Source organism: Terrapene carolina, unplaced genomic scaffold, assembly GCF_002925995.2.
Source record: "Terrapene carolina triunguis isolate 2854851 unplaced genomic scaffold, T_m_triunguis-2.0 Scaffold211, whole genome shotgun sequence".
Taxonomy (NCBI): domain Eukaryota; kingdom Metazoa; phylum Chordata; order Testudines; family Emydidae; genus Terrapene; species Terrapene triunguis.
Genome location: NW_020664562.1, coordinates 10,834,311 through 10,858,733, shown reverse-complemented (window position 1 = coordinate 10,858,733; position 24,423 = coordinate 10,834,311). Strand labels below are relative to the sequence as shown.

The 24,423-nt window shown below is 44.2% G+C and overlaps 1 protein-coding gene across 1 annotated transcript in view; it reads left to right on the top strand.

Annotated features, from left to right (window-relative positions):
* LOC112117767 (potassium channel subfamily T member 2) overlaps positions 1–24,423 on the top strand; it is a 287,927-nt gene that overhangs the window by 80,319 nt on the left and 183,185 nt on the right. The window contains exon 3 of the mRNA XM_026655747.2: positions 17,570–17,669. Coding sequence (XP_026511532.1) covers positions 17,570–17,669 — 100 coding nt within the window. The remainder of the gene's footprint in view (positions 1–17,569; positions 17,670–24,423) is intronic.

Below are 24,423 nucleotides of genomic sequence, written 5' to 3'. Positions count from 1 at the left end.
GCAAGTCTGAGCAATCCTATTCAAGATCCCATAGCATATTCAAAGCATTACTGGTTCTTATGACCTGTACACTATAACTAATGATTTTTTTAAATGCAATTTCCAATATTAAAAGTTTACTGTAAACACACCCAGGAAACAGGTCTCCTCACAACAAAGTTATCAGTCCATTGATATGGAAACCACAAAAAGTACAAGAGTTAATATGATTAGCTAAACTCTCTTATCAAGACATGTGGGGGTCTGTTTTTATCCACACCCTCTCCAATGAAACAGCCCTATGGCAGAAACCCAGAAAACCCCAATCATTTGTACTGATGTATTTTGGTGGGGAAGACCAATATCCTGCTACTCATTCTAACAGTTCTGGTGGCACGATTGCTGTCCCTTTTGGTGTTTCAGGGAGCTGCCAAGGATGGCTATTGCCCCCCCGCCCCACCATGAGTTTTGGGTAGATTTCAGTGGGAACACAGAACACTCTTGTCATACACTACAGCAAGGGTCATCACAGATGCTGTTTTCTGAACGGCTCAAAATACATCTTTTCCCTCTGAGTAGCTGCTACTAATTTTTAAGACTTAATGGAGTAGGTTTAGCTAGTTCTGGTTCCCTGATTAATTATGTGTGTTTTATGTGACCAACAAATACAGCTCTAAATTTTAAGCATTTCTACACAATACTCAGTTACCCTAATCCAAATGATATACAGTACACATGGCATGATGTGTCAACAATTTCAGAGTTGCTCCAATTTGTCAAATATTTCTGCAAATTGACAAAAATAAAATCATAATATTTCACACAGCTCCAAAATTTAGTTATCAATATTTCAACATAGAAAATGCATGCAAGGTTTACAGTAAATACGGCATAGTGTGCCAGCCAGCTACATAATGACAGAGAAGTGATGACACGTTGCTGTGACTTGCTTGTACCTGGCAAGATGAATCAGTATAAGATCACACCCTAGAACAAGTCTCAGAGAGAGAAAAAACAGATGAAGCTTCAATTCAGTGGGGGGTGGGGGAACATGAAATACCCACATCCGGGAAGCTTATTAATGCTACATTTTGAAATAAGTCCTGAGGCCACCTGCTCTGGAAATGGCTACACTTAAAAACAGAAAAGAGAGTTATGGGAAAGCTCACACCAAACCTAATCACAACAGCCATACTCCAAACTAATTAACCCCTTCCCCCAATGCATGTAATTGGAATGGAAAAATTATGCAGATACAAATGAAAGATTTAAAGGAATACTTAAAGACAATGCTAAATGAATAAGGCCTGATCCTCAGCTGCAATAAATTGGTATAACACCATTTAAGTTATTTTACCCTATTTAGAATCTGGCCTACGATCTCCAAAATGTCTTTGGAGCATTACAAATTCTGTCAAGTTATCATTTGATCCTTCCAAACCTGGGTCACAAGCAATACCAACGCAGGACAATGTGGTAGTCTATACACAAACACTTCTTCTCAATCTCAACACTCATTTACTTGTGCCTTTCTTAGGTAACAACAACATTTTATTCATTTATGTAGTTTAATGAAATAAACAGATTGTGGACCACAGTTATCAATTTTTGTTTGTTTGTTTGTTTTAAACCGAAGAGTGATACCATGGTTACAGAGACAATGAAATCATAATCACATCACCTCAAAACAATGAATAACTGGATAAAACAGTGGATGATTGATGTTGCTGAATATAAATGTCAGACACCAGTGTCAAAATAGCATAGATAAAGACATTTTGTGCAAACACGTGCTACTTGACAATCTGTTTAGGAATGGGAAAAAAAGAACTGAAATCCAGTCAGACAAACCATATTGAGGTGCTGACAGCATTTAAAATAGAAATAAAAAAAAGTTAACCAGCAAAGAGAAATTAAGAATAGTGGATTTACAGTGATGTTTGAAGGAATGGAAAGAATGAAAACTAGTAACCCATTTCACATAGAGAAAAGAGATTAAAAATAATTCAACTAAGACATTTAGGACTAGAAAAATATGTTTTAACTAGAAACTCCTGGACATAGTGAAACAAATCTGGGCCTAATCCTTTACTGCCTTAACATTGGCTAGCCATTTACACATGTGCAAAGAGTGTAAAACTGTACTCAATGAGAAGAGTAGTGTTTCACACCCACTTTAAACAGATGACCATCTTTTTGCTCTGTGTTTGTACAGTACTTAGCACAATGGGGTCCTGGTCCATGACTAGAGGTTGTGGGTGCTATGATAATAAAAAATAATAACAATGTGCTTGACTATTCAAAGTGCAAAGCATTGGAGAACCAGGCCCTCTGACAGCAGTCAATAGCATCAACAAGAGGGGAGACTCAAATACCTAACTATACCAAATGAACTCTGGGATAGTCTATAATTTGGTAAATATTCCCTAGATAAGCCTATCACTCAAGTGTCTTGAAACAGATAAACTTCCAAGTACTGGAAGCAATACTTATTGGTCACACATACAACACTTTCTCACAAAACCGGATCTATCGAAAGAGAAAGTCAGACAAGGAACCAGTTAAACTTATACATGAAGAATTCCAAAAACAGTAGTTTTAGAGTGGGTATTCAAACACTATGTCACCCCAAAATACACAAGAAAATGGTTAGACTAAACAATTGTTAATGACTACTAGAAAAGGACAGAGGTGAGAGAAGTAACACATTTTAGATCTTGGAATGGAGAAACACTGGATTAAACAAGTAGAGTTACCAGCTCAGGTGTTAGTAAAGAACAGCCCCTGACTCTTTGGTCAGTTGCATGCCAGGGAGAAGATTCACTTCCAGGAGGAGTACAAGTGGCATTGTTATCCCTTGTGGGATTGCCATAAGAGAATAAGTTCCACCCCAGGCTCCATAGAAACCCTGCAGGAAAACGCTGCATAAGAGATACAATTTAAATAATCATATTTCTGAGAGTCTTAGCTGTGCTCTATCCCTCACTGCAATAGCCAACTCCATGCTCCTTAGTGGAGTGGGGGATGACAAAGGGCTTGTGCCCTGGTGTGCTTCCTCCACTTCGCATGCCAGTGAACCCTGCAGCCTGTGTTGTTCCAGAGACAGTGGAGCTGACAGCTCTGTGTACTGATTTCATGTTTTCCCACCGACACATTTTCACTCCATCCATACAGATCTCTTGCCAGAATTTGAGTGCTGCAGACAAACAAGTCCATGTAAACTCCTACGTTTCACCAGCGCAAAGTCTTGCTGTTTTCTACCAAGAATAGAGTTAATCTAAAATAAGCTTCTTATTTTTTGGACTCTGAGTCCTTCCTTAGCAGAACCCACCAAAGGGTCTCAGTTCTGATCAAATGAAAATTTCTAGAGGTACAGGAATTAAACAGAGGCAGAATAGGGAGATGCTTCTGATAAAGTAGCAATGGGAATCTGGTTAGCAGCCCAGATGATTTGTATAGCAAGACTACTTTTTCAAGTCATTGTTTGTCACAAATAAATCCAATATATCAAGGGAAAGCAGCTCTTCATGTGAAGTTATTAGTGATATTTTATTTTTTTTTGCAGGCATTAGGTTTTTTTTGTTGTAGTTTTGTAATGAACTACAATTAGAAAGAGAATATAGCAGCATCATTACTCAGATTCAGTGCCCCCAGGATTCTGGGGTGCTTTTCCTTTGCTAGTGCTTGTTTACTTCTATGGACTCAATTGCCATGCTATCACTATTAAGTCGCTTTTGCAATATTTAAAGTTTCTATTGGGGTTATCTCAAAACCTTGTCTTTTCCAATGAAAATAAGTCCAATTCTCCAAACCATTTCATGTCATTTAGATTTATGACACCTACTAGAATTTTCTGTGTGGTATACTACACTTTTGAGGGGGGAAAACATCTTAGTTGCAGTATGAAGGATATTGCTTAAAATAATTGCCATAATGGAATCTAACATGTTTTATACAGCAAAACTTCTCTCTTGATTTGTAGTCTTGTCTTGCTAATATGGCCTGCTATGTTTTCTCTGCCACCCCTGGTCTGAAAGTCATAGTACCATAGGACTAGAAGGGACCTCGAGAGGTCTTCTAGTCAAGTCCCCTGTTAGTAGGGTGACCAGATGTCCCGATTTTTGGGTCTTTTTCTTATATAGGCTCCTATTACCCCCACCCCCGTCCCGATTTTTCATATTTGATGTCTGGTCACCCTACCTGTTAGAGAAAGAGCAGACTGACCCAGAGGCGGATTGAGTAGACGGGCTTCTTTATTGTGGTACTTGTTCCCCTCGACCCAATTGTAGAGTAAGCTCTGAGTTAGTTACAGCACACTCTTTTTATCTAAGTTAGTATGTAAATACCTACGTTTACTACAACACCCCTAAACCCCTTATTGAGTAATATGAACGCCCATACAATGAATATAATTATTCCCGCCCCTGTTTACCATTTACAGCATTAAGTATATTCTACAGACATTTTTACTTTGAAAACACATTTCTTTGCAATAATTGCAGCCACAAATTCCCTTAATCACCAGTTTGCTGGGAAGGGAGGAAAGGGCCACGACCTCGAGCTTGTTTAGGGAGCTGGGAAAGGAAGGGAGGGGGAGATAACACTGCTTTACACAAAGAGTATCCTTTAGATTCCCACATTCCTTATGCAGTTGCAATGCTTATCAATCCTTAACAAGCAGAAGGGAAGGGAGAGGGGTAGCACTTTATCAAGCGCAGATACGGTGCCTGCACTTTATCTATTAAGCGTAGAAGCGGTGCCTGCCTGTGCCTCTACTCCCTAATACCATGTCTGCACACCAGCTGTTTCCCAGGTCTCTACTTAACCCCTACATATCCCAATAGTCCCCCACTCTCTTCAAAGAAGGGCCCAGACGCCCCTCCTTCCCACACACTGGATGGTGGGCACTTGGGCTGGAGGTCCTGGCTCCAGTTAGCCCGATACCTTGGTCCACCGGTTATGCTATGGGATGAGAGAGAAGGCAGGTTATAAAAGGCGTAAGCCACTGCATTTACAAGTATGGCTTCCGGGGAGAGGCTAGGGCAGCACATAAACTTAAGCACCCCATGAATACAATTAAGAATACAATTTGTATGAATAACACCCCAACAACATGAGTAATACGACCAAGAAGCGAATGAGTGTCCATTAGGCCTGTCTGAAGGGCACAGTCCAAGTAAAATCAGCAGGCAGTTTAGTAGCTAGTTGGAAGGCATTCATTCCTCGAAGGGCCTAGGTTTCTAAGACCTGTGTTCAGCGTTGCTCGACTGGAACTGCCTGAGCAATTGTATCAAATAGTCCCAGTTCATCCAGGTGGGTTCTGGTACCACCATAGTCCAATTAGTGGGTATCGTTGGGTGTCAGATTACATTAAGCTGTCGCATGGCTGGTCTACGAATCTGATAAGTAGAGTTTTCCAGCTACAAGGAAAAGTTTCCTGGTCCAAATCCCACCCGCTCCACACACCTTCCACCCTCCAAAACCTTGCCATTAAGCACAGCCAATCTCTCCCAGCAAATTTTATTTCGCTGTTCCATCCAATGCTGAGGGGGTACGGGTTCTATGCACTGCAGGGGCGGCAGTCCCTGTGGCCATCCCTCCCATGTATTTCTCTGTCCCACCCATACTAAGCCTATGCGTGGATAATACACCTCGGACCCCATTAGAAACCATTTGTCATTATTTTCTATTAGCACTTGCCACACAGGTTCTTGGGACCATTTCCATTTGCACCCACCCCTGAACCCCAGCTGCTGGGTTTGCAGCAGGCTAGCGGGTTACATAAAAGGTTGTTACTCTTCCTCCCTTCCCTGTAAACTGGTGATTAAGGGAATTTGTGGCTGCAATTATTGCAAATAAATGTGTCTTCAAAGTAAAAATGTCTGTAGAATATGCTTAATGCTGTAAATGGTAAACAGGAGCGGGAATAATTATATTCATTGTATGGGCGTTCATATTACTCAATAAGGGGTTTTGGGGTGTTGTAGTAAACGTAGGTATTTACATACTAACTTAGATAAAAAGAGTGTGCTGTAACTAACTCAGTGCTTATTCGACAATTGGGTTGAGGGGAACAAGTACCGCAATAAAGAAGCCCGTCTACTCAATCCGCCTCTGGGTCAGTCTGCTCATTCTCTAACATCTGGCATCACAAACAGGATCCCAGGGGAGAGTCATGCCTGATCACCACATCTCGCCATGGATTCAATGAGTAAGTGGAACAGGCCCTTTCCTGCAACCCCGGTTAAGGGGTTTATTAATAAACTGGTGGGGGTCCTTATGCGCTCCCACCCAGGGATTGTCATGATTGGCCAGCCATCCACGGGTGGTGGAAGCTGCCCTGGCGTACAAGTGCTCCCAGGATAAGAAAAAGGCTGTTTTGCTTCAGGCTCTGTGTGAGGGTCTGTCAGGTTTATGGGAGGAGGTTACGAGTCTTAGAAGCAAAGTGGAAACTGTGCAACAAATTGCTGAAGAACAGTGCACGGTAAATCGTCACAGTGTGCTGGCACTCAGAATGGCTGAAAATTGTATGGACAATTTTAATTCTTTTAAGTCAGAGAACCTGCCCCTGAAGGATCAAGTAGACACCTTAAAGCAAAATTCTTGTTCTCTGGCCCCCATTTACTCTCTTGCACCCTCAGCCCCTCCTGTTTATGAAGACCCCAATTCCCCAATAAACCCCATCTATCCTGTCATGACACGAACTATGGTCAGAATGGCACAGGAGAACCAGACTGCTAGAAACAAGGCTGCAGAGCTCCTGCGCCAGTCCGGTATTCTGGTGCCACCCTAGGCTTTGGATTCAGAGGAGGGTGGTCTCACGATCCGACAAGAGGCTACCATCACATCCATGTCAGAAGAGATAGGGAAAGCCTGTACAGAGAATTGGGCCCCCAACCCCAAGAATGGAATGTGTTCCTGCAATGGCTAGAGTGGGTGGAAAGCCGGCTAAACCAGTATACAGGAAATGATTTGGCTTTAGCCTGGGAGAAGATTTTGGGTCTTTTGGCAGTGGCTGTTGGCCTCCAGGACAAGGATTTCCAAACAATTGTCCTGGACACAGCCCGGATTCTCTTCACGGTATATTCCCAAACAACAGGCTTAGTTAAATTAGCCCTTATACCAGGGGAACACCCGCACGCTGCTATTCCCCGCATCCAAATCTGGATTCGTATATTTGGTGACCTCGGAAATGAATGGCTATTACCCCCTGGGGAAGGTTGGGGAACAGCCCTTCTCGATGCTTGGCTTCAATGCCTGAGTCCCCCGCTCCGCGATTGGCTGGAGTTACAGGCAGGACCCTTCCGGGCTGACAATCTGCCTGTAGTAGTGGAAAGGGCCTCTGAGTTTGCACGGCAGAATATAGCCCAGGACACCCCTGCATCTCAAAATGGACCCAGTGGTAGGGATGCTTCTTCCCAGATCTGACGCTTGGAGGAGCACCTTGATGCCCTCCTCAAGGAGCAAGGGCCAAAACCCCAAAGGTCCCAGCCCAGTCCCCTAGCTTCCTCGGGCTCTAAGGCCAGCCCTGTAGCAAGGAAAGGAGACTGGCCCTGCCCCAGTTGCCAAGCCAATAATTTTGCCCAGAGGGAGACATGCTTTAAATGCGGACATGTGTGGGCTCCCACTGTGGTGAGCATTGACTTGGGGAGCCCTCAGGCCGGTCCACGGAGCTGGTCTCTCTCTGTGGATCAGTTTGATTGCCCGGTAATCTGAAGGCGGGTGAATGGTGGCCTGAAGGGACATATCTTTTGGATTTTGGATCAAGCTTAAATCTGACACATGGCCCTGCCCGGGAATGGGGCAGGCAAATATTATTTGGAGGCACTATGGGAGGCAAAAATTGGGGAATTGAACAGGATGGGACATTCTGGCCTTCTGAGGGTGATCCTTTTGATCCCGCTCCCTGGGATATTGGCCCCAATAGCCAACTTAATATTATAGGGGTACCCAGTTTAAAGCATGTGTTCATTGACCTGTGTAACCAACTGTGGTCCATCCCTAATGGGCACGGCCAGGTGATCCCCTGGGGTTGGTAAGCAGTTTAGCAAAAGGATCAAAGCCGGGAATCATTCCCTCGGGTTGGGAGGACTTGTCAGGATGGGCAATGGACAGCCTAAATGCTGGGCAGCTCCAAACATTAGTGAGTATGGGCGGGGGAGGGAGCTCCTCCAGCCGTTAAGCAGTATCCCATCACTCGAGCGGCTATTCAGGATCTCTCCATTACGATGGAGGTCCTAGAGCAGCGGGGGCTTATTGAACCCACTGCCTCCTGCTTTAATGCCCCCATATGGCCTGTACATAAACCAGATGGGTCTTGGAGGCTAACCATTGATTACCGGGAACTAAACCCCCCTTCCTCGCGCCACTAGTGGCATGCCTGCCCAACATGATCACCCGAATTCAATCAGGGGACCAGTGGTTTTCTGTGCTAGATATTTCCAATGGATTCTGGTCCATTCCTTTGGCCCAGGAAAGCCGTTGGAAGACCGCCTTCACTTGGCAGGGGTCTCAATGCCCCCACCCCCTTTCACCGGGAGCTCAAGCAGGTTCTGGATGCATTGGGACTCGCAAGTCAGCAATGTATTCAGTATGTGGATGACATTCTCATCCGGGGATGGGAAAAGGAGGAGGTGGCTGTGACTACCTGAGAAATAGTTAAGGGTCTTGGGGGTGCAGGATTAAAGCTGAATGGGAGAAAAGCTCAGCTGGTCCAACCCTCAGTAACTTTCCTACGGGTAACCATTGAACCGGGTAGGTGGTCTGTTGATTCAAGTCGGGCGGCAGTTATCGCCCAGCTGCCACGTCCCACTGATGCTAGGGATCTAGCTTCATTTATCGGACTAACTGGGTTCTGCCGAGAATTCATTCCTCGATGCAGCACTTTGTTGTGACCCTTGCAAGCTCTGCTCCGGTCTCTGGATTGGGAATGGACACCAGACTGTGAAAGAGCCTTTACAGCACTGAAACAGCATATCGCCTCCGCCCTTAGTCTGGCCAGCCCCGACCCCAAGAAACCCTTCATTCTATACCCAGAAGTCTTTGGGGAGGAAATTGGAGTAGTGGCTTGTCAGCATTTGCCTCCCGCCATCTGTCAGCTGTAAAAAGCAAGTACGGACCCTGCGAAAGAATGGTGCTAGCTTGATACTGGGCATTGCAAAAGCTAAAGTACTTAATTGGGGGAGGGAAATTCGTTCTGCGAACCTCTCATACTCCAGATAAACTAGTTCATTCTGGTGACCTGCAAAGAGGGGGTGTAACTGATATTCAAATTGGTCAGTGGGCAATTGCTTTGGAAAACAGCCAAGTTGAACAAAAGCAGCTAAAAGATCCAGAGCATCGGGTTGCTGGATTGCTAATTAGGTACACCCCATACCTGTGTGATCCCCGAGTCCCCTGAGGTTACAAGTTGGTTTTGGGATCTTTCCCCTGATCAGGTCAAAAGCGGGGATGAGCTCTGGTTTATTGATGGTAGTTGCTACCTCAGCCCTGCTGGAAAGCGGGTTACCGGTATTGGAATAGTCAGTCCCTGGCAAAGCTGGTCCTACTCCCTTTGGAGGGAAGTGCATAGTGGGCTGAGCTGAGTGCCCTATGGGTCTTGCTCCACTTATGGGAAGATTTTCCCTTTGCAGGACGAAGGGTAGTGGTCCTGGATAGTGACTATGTATTCTGAGGGGGCTACCCAGTTACTGGGGTGGTGGGCCTCTCACAAATGGCAGGATACCTTGAGAACCTCCATATGTCATCACAATCTGTGGAAAACAATCCACAATAAGGTTCATAATCCAGTCCTCATGGTTAAGGTAAAGGCTCACCAGAAGACAGGATATGGAGCAGCAGGAAATGCGCAGGCAGATTCAGTGGCTAAAGCTGCAGCACAGCTGCTCCCAGCCCAATACCAGCTGCCCCCTAGGAACCACCCAGTGGCAGCCGTCTGCACCTGGAACCAAGCGGAGTGGGCTGCCGCCTGTGAGTGAGAGCAGCGGGACTGGGAAGGTCCTACTCCTCTGGGTCTGCAACAGGAGAAGGGGCTGTGGGTCAGGGAAAAGGAGGGCCAATTGGTTCCCTACATACCCCTTTGGTGGAGGGACACCCTGCTGCAGTGGGTACACAGCTCTAAGGCAGGTGGACATTCAAGGGTGGAAGAAATGATGGGTACAGTAAGCTGCCTGGGCTGGTGGCCTTCATGCAAAGGGGATGTTAAAGCCTGGCTAGCCGCATGTCTGGAGTGTGCCCGACACCAGCCAGCCCCAGCTGGTCAAAAGGGAAAGCTCATGGAGCGACCCTTAACTGGCCTCTGGGAAAGGATACAGATGGACTATGTGGGTCCCCTTCTCCGCACTAAAGCTGGGTATCGATTTATGCTGGTAATAGTAGAGAAATTCAGTAAATGGGTGGAAGCCTTCTCTACTCAGGACGAAACCACCAAAACCACTGCCTTGCTGCTTGTTACCCAGGTCTTTGTACGCTGGGGGGTTCCCCGGATCATGGATTCGGATCGAGGGCCAGCATTTCACAGCTCCCTATTGCAGCACCTCAGTGAATTGCTGGGTGTGGAGTGGCAACTCCACATCTCCTACCACCCTCAAGTCGCTGGGCAAGTGAAGCGCGTGAATTGCACCATCAAGGAAGAGCTTCGGAAGGGTGCCAATATGGGAGGCACAAATTGGGCCAAGCTCTTGCCTTTTATTTTAACATGTATCCGAGCCTGAACTGCCAAAGCGACAGGCTTCAGACATCACAAACGCCTAATAGGCAGACCAATGCCTCGGTGGGAAAACCTGCTTACACCCCCAGTGATGGAACAGGTCGTGCAGGCTAACATAGAGGATTGGATCCTCCATCTTCAGGAGCGAATCTGAATATTACACATGGAAGCTGCCCAATCAGAGGGCAAGGCTAAGGCCAAAACCAAGGCCTGGTATGATCCCCCACACAATTCCCTGGATCAAATATGAACAGGGATGATGGTGATGTATCATGCTCACAGCCCCCACCCCTTCATGGTGCCTCGGTGGGAGGGTCCTTATCTTGTAGCTGACATGATTCATTCATCTCTGGTGTGCTTATCCCATGAGGGTCAGCACTCGTGGGCTCATGTCTCTCAGGTAAAGCGTTATAATGCTTTAACCAAATGCCAACTGGAATGAAGTGATTCTGTTTTTCGGGACTATGGCCATTCCTGTGGATACTTCCCACAGCTGCCTGGGTTGGGTTTAATCGGCCTTTTTATCCAGCCCCTAATCTGTTGGATACTGGAATGCAACAGGAATTCAAGTATTACACCCCGGATCATCCAGCCCATGATCCGGTAAATTCTGAAAAGCAACAGGAATCAAAGTACTACACCCTGGCACAGGTCCGACAGTGGCCCTGGTATCGAAGGTGATCAATTACTTGGTGGCAGGGAGGAACTTGTGGTTCAGAAAGGTATTCATACTGTGGTACTGCATATCACCTGGGGTTCATTCCCTATCCTCGCCACTGTGAATTCAAAGAAGTGGGAGTAGGGTGGGTGGCCTTACCCGAAGTGGCCAGTGATCTTAAATATAAACCCTTTCTGCTACCACACACCATGACCCATAGGGCACCCACGAATGCCCCATGCCAATCTACTCTCCCCTCTCCTTCCCCTAACCCGCCATCTACTCACCCTGACACCCTCAGTGCCTGGTGCCAACCATACATGCAAAATGGATGTGGCCCTACCAATCACTTTGTTCAGTGGTTTAATAACGGCTCCTTAAAAGCATCCGAATATACCCACAATAGTTCAGCAAAGTGGACTTTTAAAGAGGGAGGAATGAGTGGTCACTTAGGTCACTTTGTACAAACCACCCAGGTGATTGTTTATGCAGCAGTGTGTGCCTTTCCCCCCTTGGTAATCGTGCAGAAAAATGATTCAGCTCTCTGGGGAACATGGACATCAGATGGAAATCCCACTCCCCTCTGCATTCTTCAGTCACGGCACCCCATTTTTATTGGACATGTAGTGCTGTCCCCTTTTGGACCAAGGGAAAATGCACTGTAATTAAACCTCTTCCCCTCCCTACTCCTCCACCTCCCCCAAATTGTCTGTAACACACCTTTCCCCATGGTGGTCTACCCCCATCCAAAGACCTGTGGTTCTTAATGCATCAGGTTTACAAATATCTATCACTCTGTTCCCCAGTGACTGGTGAAAGAATGCTGCTATGGGCAATTATAAACTCGGTAGAAAAGAACACCCAAAAATGGCGAGCTTTCACAAACTATCTATGGGAAGGTTGAAAGTTGATGCAGGAAGCTGACTCAGCGGCTAGAATTCAATGCCTGGAACATGCCCTGGGGCTACTAGATAGGTAGGAATTATTGCAGCGATCTGCACTTAGCTCAACTGACCGTCTGTCAGGAAATGTCATTCTAACCCTCGAAAATATTACAGAATCCCTTATGAGTGAACTGGTAAACAGTGTGAAAACTATTTGGAGGGGGGGGAGAGGCATGTGGCCAGGTTCAACAAACCCTCACCAATCATCTTGTAAATCTCTTTTAGGATGCCCGCCGGGGTTTATGGCCATCTGAATTAGAAGGGACCAATGTAAAAAATCAATTAAAGGTGTATTGGCCCTTTAGAGCCACCTGGCAGACAATGCTGGGAGACTGCACACTGGGTCGGTGTACCCTTCCTGTCAGGGGAGTGGCTAGAGGAAAATAGACCTCGGCCACCCTTTTACAGCTGGGGTTCAGGGGTGGGTGCAAATGGAAATGGTCCCAAGAACCTGTGTGGCAAGTGCTAATAGAAAATAATGACAAATGGTTTCTAATGGGGTCCGAGGTGTACTATCCACGCATAGGCTTAGTATGGGTGGGACAGAGAAATACATGGGAGGGATGGCCACAGGGACTGCCGCCCCTGCAGTGCATAGAACCCGTACCCCCTCAGCATTGGATGGAACAGCGAAATAAAATTTGCTGGGAGAGATTGGCTGTGCTTAATGGCAAGGTTTTGGAGGGTGGAAGGTGTGTGGAGCGGGTGGGATTTGGACCAGGAAACTTTTCCTTGTAACAACCTTTTATGTAATTGAAAAACTGTTATGTCCTCTCTCAGTCATCTCTTTTCCAGATTAAACAAACCCATTTTTTTTTTTCAATTTGCCCTCATAGGTCATGTTTTCTAGATCTTTAATCATTTTTGTTGCTCTTCTCTGGACTTTCTCCAATTTGTTCACATCCTTCATGAAATGTGGTGCCCAGAACTGGACACAATACTCCAGTTGAGACCAAATCAGAGTGGAGTAGAGCGGAAAAATTACTTCTCATGTCTTGCTTACAACACTCCTGCTAGTATATCCGAGAATGATGTTTGCTTTTTTTTGCAACAGTGTTACACTGTTCACTCATATTTAGCTTGTGATCCAATATGACCCCCAGATCCCTTTCCACAATACTCCTTCCTAGGCAGTCATTTCCTGTTTTGTATGCATACAACTGATTGTTCCTTCCTAAGTGGAGTACTTTGCATTTGTCCTTATTGAATTTCATCCTATTTACTTCTGACCATTTTTCCAGTTTGTTCACATCATTTTGAATTTTAATCCTATCCACCAAAGCACTTGCAACCTCTCCCAGCTTGATATCATCTGCAAACTTCATAAGTGTACTTTCTATGCCATTATCTAAATCATTAATAAAAATATCAAACAGAACCCAACCCAGAAATGATCCCTGCAGGACCCCACTCAATATGCCCTTCCAACTTCACTGAAAAACACTGATATAACTACTCTCTGGGAACGCTTTTCCAACCAGTTATGCACCCACCTTATAGTAGCTCCATTTAGGTTGTATTTCCCTAATTTGTTTATGAGAAGGAGTATCAAAAAAACTTATTAAAGAAGAGCTTTTTCTGTAATAAACCTCCAAGGTCTCAATACAGACTGTGACGGTGCCCCCCATAAGGCTTTATGGAAATATGCTTATGAATATATATGACATAACTGGACTATGTTCTGTGCTACATATGCATGTAACATATCTATGTAAACATTATGATCTATTAATCCTGTTTGTATGAATGTATCATTTTTGTATTCAAAGTTATGAATATTGGCTGTGTACTGGCTTGATTTCTAAATAACCTTAGTAGAGCATTTGGTCAGTTCCTGGAGAAAGGAATTCACAAAGTTAAGTGCCCAATCAAGAAGCACTTAAGGAACAATGCATCTTGGAATGCTCCAATCCGCGTAAGAAGTCTTCCTGGAGACATTCAAGATACCATGTGGGCAATGGCTTCTTCCTGTAAAAACTGTGAGTCATGCATGGACATGTGGCTTGCCCAGGTGACTCCAGAACTCCATCTTGGAGCTGGACTTTGCATAGGTGAGAGAAGGGGATCTCCACCCACAAGAGAAAGTCCATTTAAGCCCGTGGGCGACCCCTCCATTTTGTCTTCAGCTGGCTAAAGAGACAGCCTGTCCACCCCCAAAGATACCTGAAAGAAACTGGAACAAAGGACAATAACTAGAGGGGGTGTGAGTGATTGCTGGACCCAGAGTAGCAGGAGACTAGTCTGTAAAAGGAAGCTTACTGGAACTGGTGAGGTGTTATTTGTATTAAGTTTATTAGACATAGACTTGCGTGTTCTATTTTATTTTACTTGATAATTCACTTTGTTCTGTCTGTTACTACTTGAAACCACTTAAATCCTAGTTTCTGTATTTAATAAAATCATTTTTTACTTATTAATTAACTCAGAGTATGCACTAACACCTGGGGGGGGGGCAAACAGCTGTGCATCTCTCTCTATCAGTGTTATAGAGGACAAACAATTTATGAGTTTACCCTGTATAAGCTTTATACAGGGTAAAACGGATTTATTTGGGTTTAGACCCCATTGGGAGTTGGACATCTGAGCGTTAAATACAAGAACACTTCTGTAAGCTGCTTTCAGTTAAGGCTACAGCTGTTAGGGGACGTGGTTCAGACCGTGGGTCTGGGTTTGCAGCAGGCTAGCGGGTCTGGCTCAAACCAGGCAGGGCACTGAAGTCCTAAGCTGCCAGAGCAGGAAAGCAGGGGCAGAAGTAGTCTTGGCACATCAGGTGGCAGCTCCCAGGGGGTTTCTCTGATTCAACCCGTCACACAGACCAATGACCAAATGTCCCAGTTAGCAATTATTTTCTGAGTTGATTTATGGGAGGATTAGAAGATTGCTTTTTGGCGATAAGACTGTGAACACTAAGGCCAGGCTTCTGCAAACGTGCCTGAGCTGATCTTTAAGCATGCAGGTACTCCTTACGTGCTCAAAGTTAAGGATATGCTAACGTGTTTGCAGTCTTGGTGCTTAAACCACTAGTTCAAATTAAGCCCTGGTTAGCAGAACGGAAATGCATTATTATTTTATTAGGATTTGATGGCCTATTTGGTGACAGGATGGTCTCACTTGATGGACATGTCACATGTCTACATTGCAACTGAACGTCTGTAGTCTCTGCAGAGAAGTCAAGGACTTACTTTGTATGGGGACTGAACTCTCTCGGGGGGGAGGGGGGTTTCTAGGTCACATTTGAGGTGCATTGCAGAGCAGCATGGGGGAAGTTTACATTGCTACTGTCCACGTCTTCCCAGATAATGTCAGGCACTCTAGTTACCTTTTATAACCAAAATATGACTTCAAATAATGATTAAAAGTTGCTATATTATCAGTAGGGAAAACAGGATGTGTTCCACACAGAGATTAACATTTACAGAGCTAAAATAAAAGCACAAAACCGCAGATTGTAGACCTTTTCATTTCATTAACAGAAGGACTAGACAGATGAGGCCAATACAAAAATGCCCTTTATTCTCTCACCTCACCTGCTTGCCTACTTATAATAGCCCAGCTGGCATAGTAGCTGTCCTGCTTAAGCAGATTTCCCCAAAAGGGTTAGTTCAGATAAGAAGTTCTTCCTTCAGCAATAGTTCAAAAAGAAAAAAAGTAAAGCTTATAACACAGCAATGAATACGCACATACCCCAGCCCTCTTAGCCTCTGGTTATATCCTCTTTCCTTTTCTATCTCTTCTCCCTGCTCTGGGGAAATCAAGAGTATGTTGTTAATTAGATTTGATAAGACAGCAGGAGTCTCTAGATAAATGTTGACAAGTCTAATTGCTGGTCACAGCTGTAGGACTTCTCACTGCTTGGGAACCTAGGATGGGGTTTTAACCCCCAGTTTACCAATGCCAGGTTCCAAAAGGGGTTAATCTAACCTTCATAATATGAATGTATCTCCACGTTAAAGTAGCAAACAGTGCTCCATTATAAATCCTTATTTTCTCTGTCTCTCTCATACACAGATTCTAAGATATAGTTAAAGTAGACACTGTTCTGAATTTGTCTGTAATTAAGTATTCTACTTTTTGAAGACGGGAAGAGGGGAATGATTTTCAGAAACTTTAACTTAAATGTTCAGTTTGAATGCAACTTCCCCCAGAAGCACAAGTTGATGGAATGCATGGGGGCTCCAGCACTGGGATAGGGGAGACAGGGAGTTATGCTCAATAAATAGCTTTTGCACTCTTCTCTTAGAAGTATGTATACACACAAGCACACATATAGGTATGGAAAAACATAATTGGGCCCTAACAAGGCAAACATACGACTGGTTCTATTCAGTACAATGGGCCTATTCACATGCATAAGTGCTAGAAGAATTGGTGTCTTAGCTTACAATGACAGACACTAGTTATTCTATGGTTGACTGGTGCTTACTAATATCCTGCTCCTGCAATCAGATCTGTGTGAGCTCACATCAGTCAACAGAACTCTGCATGGGCACAAGGGTCCAACTGTGGGGATCCAAATTCAGGATTGGAGCCTCGGTCTACAAGTGTACAGTTTACTAATGGTTGCTAATCATATTGCTTTCTACCCATTTGCCTTTGCCAACAGTGACTATTAGTATAATTACTGGTAACTTTTTTTAATGTAAGTATTAAATGCAAAAAACATTACACTTGTGCAATTAAGGCTATACTCTCTCTAATTAAAAGATCACATGCATATCTTTGGTCCTGATGCTGCAATGAGCTCAGAGTCTGATTCAATGACCATTGAGTTAATGGTTCCATTGGCTTCAATTGGATCCTCGGAGCAGCAAACGCTGTGCTCATGTCGAGCCCCTTTGAGTTCAAGGAGGCTTTGCACACATGCGGGCATCTGCCCACATGGAACTTATTACCTACCTGGGGCCTGAGCTTGTAGAAGACACTACATTATGTTTGGTTGCATTATTTTAGACCTTGTATGCAGTACAGTTCAGTGTACACACACAAAGGAGTAGAGTTAAAGTTGTCCCAGGTATTAGTTTTTACATTTTCTGACTTTTGTGCCACTTTATCAATACTTTAATATAGTTTAATATTTTATACATTTGGGCAATAATCATACATTCCCTACACAAAGCTATTCCATAAAAACTTCCAAATATTAATATTTGAATACTTGTCATCACAAGTTCTCTGACTTGAGTTGAAGGCATATCTTGTTCCTTTTAAGTAGTTTTACATTAAACATGAATTAAAATCTGAAGAAACTGAATTTGTATTTTCTTTCCTTTTATCAAACAGGTCTCAGAATACGATTGTTCAATTTTTCTCTCAAGTTATTAAGCTGTTTGTTATATATAATTCGAGTGCTCCTGGATGATCCTACACAAGGACATGGATGGTAAGATTTTCTTTTTTATTTGCCCTCTCAAAGTACTACTTATATTGCATGAAACGGATCAATCGTTCTTGATGCTTATAAATATTTGATGTTCTGTCAACAGGGATTTAGTTTTAGAGTTTATAGATGGTTGTGGTGCAGCATGAATTGCAAAACTAATCCAGTCTTTCTGAGTGAATATGATAAAGTATCCAATGAAAATGTAATATGATTTTCTTTCAATCAAAAGCATTTTGCTCCTTATTACTGAAAGTGCTTACTGTATATTTGTTCATATTGTGTAATAGTCTCTGTGGAATGATGTAGCTGTGCCACTGCCCATATCTTTTTGCCAAGTTACTGAATAACATTTCAGATTGATTTATAATGTATATGACACAATGAATAAATCATTGCCATATTCCAACTCCTCTACTTGTACACCCTGCCACAGGTCAGGACAACTGCACCTCTATTCCCTTATTATGGTCCACCAAGGGTACCCACTCTCAGACTTCTGGCTCCTCAGCCTGCACCTTTCTTGGATTGAGATGTGCATCTCTCTCCCCCTCCTGGCCAGGGTTTCTTCAGGCTGCACAATTCCCTGCCTACCCTGAGAGTTCCCCAGCAAGTCAGACATCTAAGTAGACCTGCTTTGCTTTCTCTTTAAAGGTTTTAAGCAACATAGTTGCCCACAATTATAAGTTACCACACAGCTTTTCCTAAGCTGATTCTTATTTTTAATAGGAAAGCATAACAGAGAAAACATTAAAACAATAAAAGAACCCACACATGCTAGTAAGCTTACCAGAGATCACCCTAACTCCAGCAAGGGCTATGGTAGGAGTCAGTCCTTCAAACCCTACACAGGAGTTTTTCCTGTGGTTACAACTTCATAACGGCCTTGGCTCGGGACAAGCAACACTATGAATCTAGGAGTCACTCTTTTATACAATTTGCGCCTCTGGTCTTGTCCTCTTGTAACAGCTGATCAGCAGACAAAAGTCCCCTTCTCAAGGCGAAGGTTGAAAAGGCTGAGTTCTTGCATAAGTGGAGGGAGTATATTTGTATACCCCTTCCCTAGAGATTTCATGGGAAACTCACTCAACTTTAAGTGTTCATTCTTGCCTGGCACATAATTTCAAAAGTCTTTTGAAGGTCATAACACTTCCCAGGGTTTATGCTAGCTATGTCTCCCTACAGAGATATTACACAATAATATGTAAATATTTGCATTTTTAATACAATGAATTACTAAAATATTTAAACTTAATTCAGTACACCTTGGTTTAACGTTATACGGTAAGGTTTGTCTAGGACATTGCAGGAAATTGTCATCTCTAACCATATCCATCATTTTAGGTGCATAGTGGGAGGATGATTGGCAGGTGAGGAAGCAGGGAGCATGCACTGGGAAGATGGGCGGAGAACCTGAAGCCCCTGCCTTTGAAAGAGCAGGGAGTGACTTGCAAGAGGAGGTATCCACCATGCAGACAGTCTAAGCTGTGCAGTAATAGAGTGGGGCTGTGGAGCTATTTGTAGCAGGAGCCTGTCCCAGGAGCAGCACTTTAAAGATATTGAGGCGTGAAGCCCCACTCCTGGCAACGTAATCCTACTGCATGTAAAACAGTTGTTTCTTTCTCCTTGGCTCCCCTTCTCCAGTTTATGAACCATAGCGATAGCTGAATGATTGCACGCACACTGCAGCAGCACTCTGATGTTGCTGCACAACTTAGGGCCTCAAGTATCAGGGGGTAGCCGTGCTAGTCTGTATCCACAAAAACAACGAGGAGTCCGGTGGCACCTTAAAGACTAACATTTATTTGGCAATAAGCTTTTGTGGGTAAAAAACCCACTTCTTCAGACGTATGGAGTGAAAATTACAGATGCAGGCATAAATATACTGACACATGACGAGAAGGGAGTTACCTTACAAGTAGAGAACCAGTGTTGACAGGGCCAATTCAATCAGGGTGGATGTGGTCCACTCACAATAATTGATGAGGAGGTGTCTTCTATGGAGAAAACACCCATGGGTTCTGGAGCAATAGCACAGGGAACCAGCTCTCTGGACTCTTCACCCTACTAGCTCAGTTCCCCAGCAGCCCTGACATTCCTAGCTTTCTTCCCTACCTTCCACTTGGAGCTGGTGGAAATTGGGATTTTTCCTCTGTAGAAAACTAACTTTTTGCTGAAAAACACCAAACGAATATTTTGGCCACATTCTTGAATTTCAATTTCCCGATGAATATCTTAGAAAAGCAGACACTTTTGCAGAAAGTGTGCATTTAGCTGAAAATCCAGTTTTCCTTTAAAAAAAAGTTGATAGAAGTTTTTGATCAGCCCTGCACCTAGTACCTGTGTCCCAATAACTGCAGCCATGGTGCAGAGAGCTGGCGACAGGCATTCAGAAGCAGCATCGACTCCTATATGGATTTACACTGAAAACCTGACAGGTTAGGGGTGGGGCAACAACAACATACTGTGTTTCATAGCTCATCTCTAGCTCCATTCCCATTACATGAATCCCCAACTGCACAGGATCCTCATAGAGGGAAAAACTGCTGCTCAATCCTTCCACACTTCCTAATCCAGTTTCCATGACTTTCCCTCTAATTCATCAGACTAAATGCTAAGCAGAAAATTTGTGAGCTGTAGCCTATAGGCCATATTCTACACTAAATGAAGTCAGTTTTATTATTCACTTAATGGCAGTAGAATTGGTCCCTATTAGGTCAACAGTGAACATTTTTAAAAGTTCTAATACTGGAATGTTTTATAAAAAGAAAAGCAGAAAATACTGGAAAAATTAAAGCAGAAAGAAATGATGAGATGTAAACTAGAATCTGTATCTTACAATTCCAGATCTAATAGAGTTAGTGTGCAAGCATAGCTATGGGTCACATTAGAATCAACATGAGCTCAATTACAATTCAAACATCACTATTCTTTGTTAGTTACAACACTTGCAATTTATGCAGAAACTTAGGGCTGGTCTACACTACTGCTTAAGTGAATGTACCATATGTCGGTCAGAGGTGCGAAAAAGACACCCCCCGGCAGAGCGACACAAGTTACAGTGACCTAAGTGCTGTCCACACTGGCGCTATGTCAGCGGGAGACGCTCTCCTGCCGACATAATGCGTCTTCACCAGACGTGCTACAGTGGTGCAACTGCACCGATGTAGTGCTGACTTGCCATTAGAAAATTGCAAGTTACACCACAGTCTAAGGCAGGGGTCTCAAACATGCGGCTCAGGGTTCTTTCGTGTGGCCCGCGCGTCCCCCCGCCCCTCTGTCTACCCCGTGGCGCCGCGAGCCCCACACCGCTCCCTGAAGCGGCTGGAACTATGTCCGTGCAGCCCCGGGCGGGGGCAGGGAGGTGAAGTAGAGGGCTCCGTGCTCTCGCTTCCAGGCACAGCCCTCTGCAGCTCCCATTGGCCAGGAACGGGGAACCGCGGGCAATGGGAGCTTTGGGGGAGGTACCTGGAGGAGCAAGGGCAGCACATGGTGCCGTTCCACCCGCCTCCCCCAGGGCTTCGGCTGCTTCCTGGAGTGGAGCAGAGTGGAGCGAGGCCAGGGCCAGGGCCAGGGCCAGGGGCTAGGGCAGGCAGGCAGGGAGCCTGCCCTGGCCACGGTGCGCGGTGCTGCCACCCCAGAGCCGCTCTAGGTAAGCGGCACCGGGCCAGAGCCCGCAACCCAACCCCCTGTCTGGAGCCCCCTGCCACATCCCACACCCTCCCACACCCCAACTCCCTGCCCTGAGTCCCCTGCCACACGCTGCACCCCAACCCCCTGCTGCACCCCTCACCCCTCCAGCACCCCACACCCCAACTCCCTGCCCTGAGCCCCCTGCCGCACCCTGCACCCCAACCCCCTGCCACACCCCTCGCCTCTCCTGCACCCCATACCCCAATTCCCTGCCCTGAGCCCCCATCACACCCTGCACCTCTCCTGCCCCCCCTGGGGGCAGGGAGGGGGCAGAGTTGGGGTGAGGACTTCAGGGAAGGGGTTGGAATGGGGGCAGGGAAGGGGCAGGAAGAGGCGGGACCTCATGGAAGGGGTGGAGTGGGGGCGGGGCCAAGGGCAGCAAGGGGTGGGTGTCAGTGATGCAGCCCTCGGGCCAATGCACTAGTCCTCATGCGGCCCTCGTGGTCATTTGAGTTTGAAACCCCTGGTCTAAGGTGACAGTCCTGCAAAAACTCAAGAATGTGTTTAGCTACATGAATGTGTGTAGTACCATTGACCACTACCATAAGTAAAGTTACCTACAAATGTAAGTGTTTGCTTCGTGAGAGCCAAAGAGTCTCCAACTGCCACTCTAACCAGTCACGGTTAATGCTCTTTTAGTTCTGGTAATGGCTATATTGTTATTTGATTTTAATTCTTTACAGACAGATTGTTTTAACTATTGCCTATTTCTTACTGCAATAAGTTTTGTCTATTACTGTTGTAATAGAAACAATCCCCCTTCAATCCTTTCTTTTCCTGACTATCCAGGAGATCTAGCCTATCTTACTTCCTTGTTGCTATCCAGAGATAAGGGATGAGTGTGCCTCTCTTCTACCCTGCCCATCTCTACTGCATAGCTATAGGCTGTCAGAGTAATAAAAACCAGTCAATGAGATGGGGACGTATTAGTGAAAGACTCCAAAGATCCTGGTGGCTTTCTAGGGTGGAGGCAGCAATCTATATCATGAGCTCTCTACTGATTTTTCTTGCTCCAGCATGCCCACTGTGGAACAGCGTAGAAACGTACTGTATATTTCACTCTGTCATTTATACATGCAGTTTATTTCATGATGTGAATAATTTGGGTAAATTTATATGTGTTCTCAAACGTAGAAAGTGCTCTCTTGGGGCACGATCCATGAGATCCTTCAAGCTGTTAAATTTAAGTAGTTTGAGTACAAAAACTTCCTAAAACCTAATTACAGTGCAACTATTATTTTTTATAGTTGAGTTATTCTCTTAAATCCCATTCCTCAATGGGGAACAGCACAACTTTAGGAGTTGAGAACAACGTGTAATGTAAAAACAGGGAGATGCATGAAAATGAGAAATATGGATGGGGAAACAATAATTTCTAAATCTTTCTCAAGTTATAAACCAAACATATTTTATTTACATACATGCATTAGGCATATTACTGTTGGAAAACAATGTACGTCCTTTCCAATAAGTTAAAAAATACAAATGAATGTAGTTAGAAAAGCAGCACCAGGTGCCTTTTTAAAAGTAAAACAAAGATATTTGAATAATTTTTCTATCTGGTGCCCATTCTTACAACAATATGGTATAACATGAAGCCCAAACATTTCTGCTTTCTAGACCCAGAGTGTAGGTTCAATTAATGCAATTTTCTAGTAAAAGGGAAACAAAAGCAAGAAAAAGGAACAGATGTTTTAAAAATTACTGATAGCTTCTGGTATGATTAAGCTGCTGATATTTTTGTATGAAACCTAATGAATTAGTGATGCTAAATGAGTGTAATGAGGCTAAATGAGTATACTGTAAAGCATATGCAAGCATCTTACTTTTGGATATGTGCTACATTTTAAAAGATGAGGTAGGCAGTAATCACCCCAGTATTCATTGCTTGAAAGTACACTTAGATACTGCTATACTCACATAGAGCAATATATAATTCTCTAGGCCTTGCCCAAACTACTTATTCTTTGATTCTAAATATCTAATAATTAACTAGCCGGGGAATGCATGTCCCTTCATTCTGTGTTGTCACATTAGAACTTAAGAACGGCCATACTGGGGTCAGATCAAAGGTCCATCTAGCCCAGTATCCTGTCTTCCAACAGTGGCCAATGCCAGGTGCCTCAGAGGGAATGATCAGAACAGTTAATCATCAAGTGATCCATTCCCTGTTGCCCATTCCCAGCTTCTGGCAAACAAGGGCTAGGGACACCATCCCTGCCCATCCTGGCTAATAGCCATTGATGGATCTATCCTCCATGAATTTATCTAGTTCTTTTTGAACCCTGTTATAGTCTTGGCCCTATCAACATCCTCTGGCAAAGAGTTCCACAGGTTGACTGTGCGTTGTGAGAAAAAAAATACTTCCTTTTGTTTGTTATAAACCTGCTGCCTATTAATTTCATTTGGTTCTTGTGTTATGAGAAGGAGTAAATAACACTTCCTTATTTACTTTCTCCACACCAGTCATGATTTAATAGATCTCTATCATATCTCCCCTAGTCATCTCTTTTCAAAGCTGAAAAGTCCCAGTCTTATTAATCTCTCCTCATATGGAAGCCATTCCTTACCCCTAATCATTTTTGTTGCCCTTTTCTGAACGTTTTCCAATTCCAATATATCTTTTTTTGAGATGGGGCGACCACATCTCCATGCAGTATTCAAGACATGGGCATACCATGGATTTATATAGAGACAATATGATATTTTCTGTCTTATTATCTATCCCTTTCTTAATGATTCCCAACATTCTGTTCGCTTTTTTGACTGCTGCTGCACATTGAGTGGTTGTTTTCAGAGAACTATCCACAATAACTCCAAGATCTCTTTCTTGAGTGGTAACAGCTAATTTAGACCCCATTATTTTATATGTATAGTTGGGATTATGTTTTCTAATGTGCATTACTTTGCATTTATCAACATTGAATTTCATCTGCCATTTTGTTGCCCAGTCACCCAGTTTTGAGAGATCCTTTTGTAGCTTTTCATATGCTGTGTATTTATACTCTACTGTATTTTCCACTCCATGCATCTGATGAAGGGGTTTTAGCCCACGAAAGCTTAT